The following is a 2,803-nucleotide window of genomic DNA, read 5'->3' as shown; positions in this document are numbered from 1 at the left end:
TTGACAGTTGCCACATCTTTTGTGCACAGAGGCAGGGACAGCATTGTGGATACTGTCAGAAGTCCAGCTTTTCCCTGCACCTTCCCATCTCTCATGGGCCCCCCTGCCCACACCTCTTTTTCTGCATCCTCACTCCCTGGGGCAGTCTTTCTTCTCAGAATTCCTGCCTCCTCAGTGCCCCTGCCGCCTTGGCCCCTCACACACATGCATAGGCCCTCTCTTTGAGTATCCTTTAGCCTCTCCCCAAATCCCTGACTACACTGTCTTTCTCCCCCTTGCTCTGGACTTCTAAGCTTCTCTGTGCCCCCCCCTCAATTTATTTTGTCTGTTTCCCTCTAAACCCCAAGGCCCCCCTCTCCCTCCTTTGTTCTTTACCTCCTTCCAGTTGGGTGCCTCCCCCTCCTAAGACATTCCTCACCCAGGGAGACTCCCATTTCTGGCCCCTCCCCACCTCTTCCTAAGCAGTCACCTCCTCTTTCCCCTCCCCCCACAGCCCATCTCTAGTTCTTTCTCCTCCCTCCTCCCAAGACCAGGCCAGCTAAGCCCTATTCCATTTTTAGATGACTGATTATGATACTAGCTGAACTTTGTTCACAGCCTGAATTTACAGCTGTCCCTTCCTTTCATACCCCATCCACCAAACACACCCACTCCGTTCAACATGATACAGTGCTTACACACAGCATGTCATGTCCACATACATTTGTATTTTTCAGAACAAAACAACAGTTATGCTGGCAAAGATGCTGAATTAATGGGGACCCTTAAGCTCCCAATACACTGAAAAGCAACATCATTTTGCACGCCTACAAAGTGTACAGTTGTCGTCACAAATGTGACCAGTTGTACCCTAACAGTTAGGACTTTTTCACCAAATCATAGACATAGATATGGAAGTCATCGTCAAACTTGATGAAATACACAGAGGGTTTGGCTTCCACTTGGTGAATGACCATGCCGATCCGTTTGGAGCCATCTTCTTTGGTATATTCCACATGTTTACCTATCAGGCCATCTACAACTCCTCCTGGTTCCCTCTCTGCTGGAGGAGACTCATTGGACTCTGGCATGATACGGAGGTCTCCTTCTTTGTAATCATCTAGAAGCTGGTACATGTACAAGACAGGATCTTTCTCATAAGTGATATAAAACCAGGCTTTCATGATTGGTGCTTGGGCCAGGACCATGCCTCTCCATTCATCCTTAGAACCATGTTCGCCCTCAAACATATGTTCCACAGCTTTACCAATTATGGTATTTGCAAGGTTTGCATCACTGACTTGAGACGATGCCACCCTGTCAGAAAGAATTTTAAGAGACAAAACTCTTTCATCTCTGTGAAGTTCCAGTCCATAGACACAGTCAATTCCATCATATTTCACCAGATACAGAGAGGGATTTATAGGCACCTGATCGAGAACGGTTCCTTTCCACTGGGTGATGGGCTCATCGCCTTCCTTCCATCCATGTGAAATTCTGCAGCCCACGAGGTTCCTGCGGGGCTGGGATGAAGGTCTGCCCCTCTGCTTCTTTTGGAAGCTTTTCTTCTTCGTCATGTTTGCAGACCCAGTGGCCCGTCCCGCTGGTGCCCTGGTTTGTTGCCCTTGGGCTTCCTGTGCATTGGAGGTCTTCATGCCTACAGCGGAAGGAGAAAATAAGAGGAGAGAAGGGAAGAAGACATTCGCTATGCCAGAAGGCGAAGTTTTCCCCACAGCGATGTCTCTGTGTACCCTGTGCTGGCAACTAAATCTTCCCTATGAGCCTGGAACCGATGCTGGAAATCCCGGTGGTGTGCAAGTGCTCCCCCCCCCCCCCCCGGGTTCCTTCAGGCTGCAGGGAAGGGCAGCAGCGGCAGTGGTGCTGGCTGGGGTTAGGAACTCCGCAGGGGCGGGTGTGGGGGGGATAGGCTACCTCCTTGTTCAGACCCCGCTGCCTCCACTGTCTGCCACTGGTGTCCACTCTCTAAATCCCCTGCAAAGCGCGCATCCCTCCCCAGCAGACAGTGACCCGCAGACAGTCACTGTCCTCCAGCCCTGAACGCCCCAGCCTGCTGCCCATACATCCCCTGACAACCCCCAGTTGCTTTCTTGGCACCCGGAGCCCTCGCTTCGATTTCTTGCCTGTCTCCTTAAAGACACCCCTTTTCCTATAGCCCATCGCACTTTTCCACTCCAGCCTCACTCGGACTCGGCGTCCACCTCTATCTCTTGCAAGAGTGCACCCCATCTCCCTTCTCCATCCTGGTACCTACCAATGGCCTTGGCTTGCCTGGCGTCCACCGCTCAGGATCGCGGGCCTCACGTGCCCAAATCAGACACTTCGCTCCTGCCTGTGCTGTGAGCCTGTGTGGAAACAGGATCAGCAGGCGCTGAGCCGGGAGCTTGCTGAAGCTGCTTGGAGAGAATCAGTAGACGAGGAGCGTGTCTAGGAGGCGGCGGGGCACGCCAAGAGGATGGTGGCTGTGTCTCGGGCACTGTGCTCGCGGGCCCTCTGCCTCCTTGTCGGTGGCAGACACCCCTCTGCCACATCGGGATCCCACCAGCCGCTACTGCTGCAGCAGTCTCCTCCCTTCTTCCGTAGCGCAGCTTCCTGCCAGGAGAGAGGCCTCCCCTTCCTGCCAAACACTGGGTGCCCCCGCCCCCCAACTCTCAAACCCAACCCTGCCTTTGGCATGGGAGATTTTCCTTGCTTTCTGGTCCCTCCTCGGTTCCAAAATCAGGAGCTGTTGGGTCCTCCACTCTTACCCTGTCTTGTCTACCCTTTCAGGGTTCTTTGGCTCCAGTGCTTACATCTACCTCCAACC

The 2,803-nt window shown here is 53.3% G+C and overlaps 1 protein-coding gene across 1 annotated transcript; it reads right to left on the bottom strand.

Annotated features, from left to right (window-relative positions):
* Window positions 1-618: 618 nt before the first annotated feature.
* Window positions 619-2,539, bottom strand: LOC112308202 (spindlin-2). Its single transcript, XM_024564384.3, has 2 exons — window positions 2,252-2,539; window positions 619-1,636 (listed from the first exon to the last, which is right to left on the bottom strand). The coding sequence occupies exon 2, from the start codon at window positions 1,632-1,634 to the stop codon at window positions 858-860; it is 777 nt and encodes a 258-aa protein (XP_024420152.1). The 5' UTR covers window positions 1,635-1,636; window positions 2,252-2,539; the 3' UTR covers window positions 619-857.
* Window positions 2,540-2,803: the final 264 nt, after the last annotated feature.

This window comes from Desmodus rotundus, chromosome X, assembly GCF_022682495.2.
Source record: "Desmodus rotundus isolate HL8 chromosome X, HLdesRot8A.1, whole genome shotgun sequence".
Taxonomy (NCBI): Eukaryota; Metazoa; Chordata; class Mammalia; order Chiroptera; family Phyllostomidae; genus Desmodus; species Desmodus rotundus.
The sequence above is the reverse complement of the archived record's forward strand: the minus strand, read 5'-3'. Positions and strand labels throughout refer to the sequence as shown.

Excerpts from the sequence above, each read along its gene's own strand:
- LOC112308202 (XM_024564384.3), bottom strand. The coding sequence starts at position 1,634 with ATGAAGACCTCCAATGCACAGGAAGCCCAAGGGCAACAAACCAGGGCA.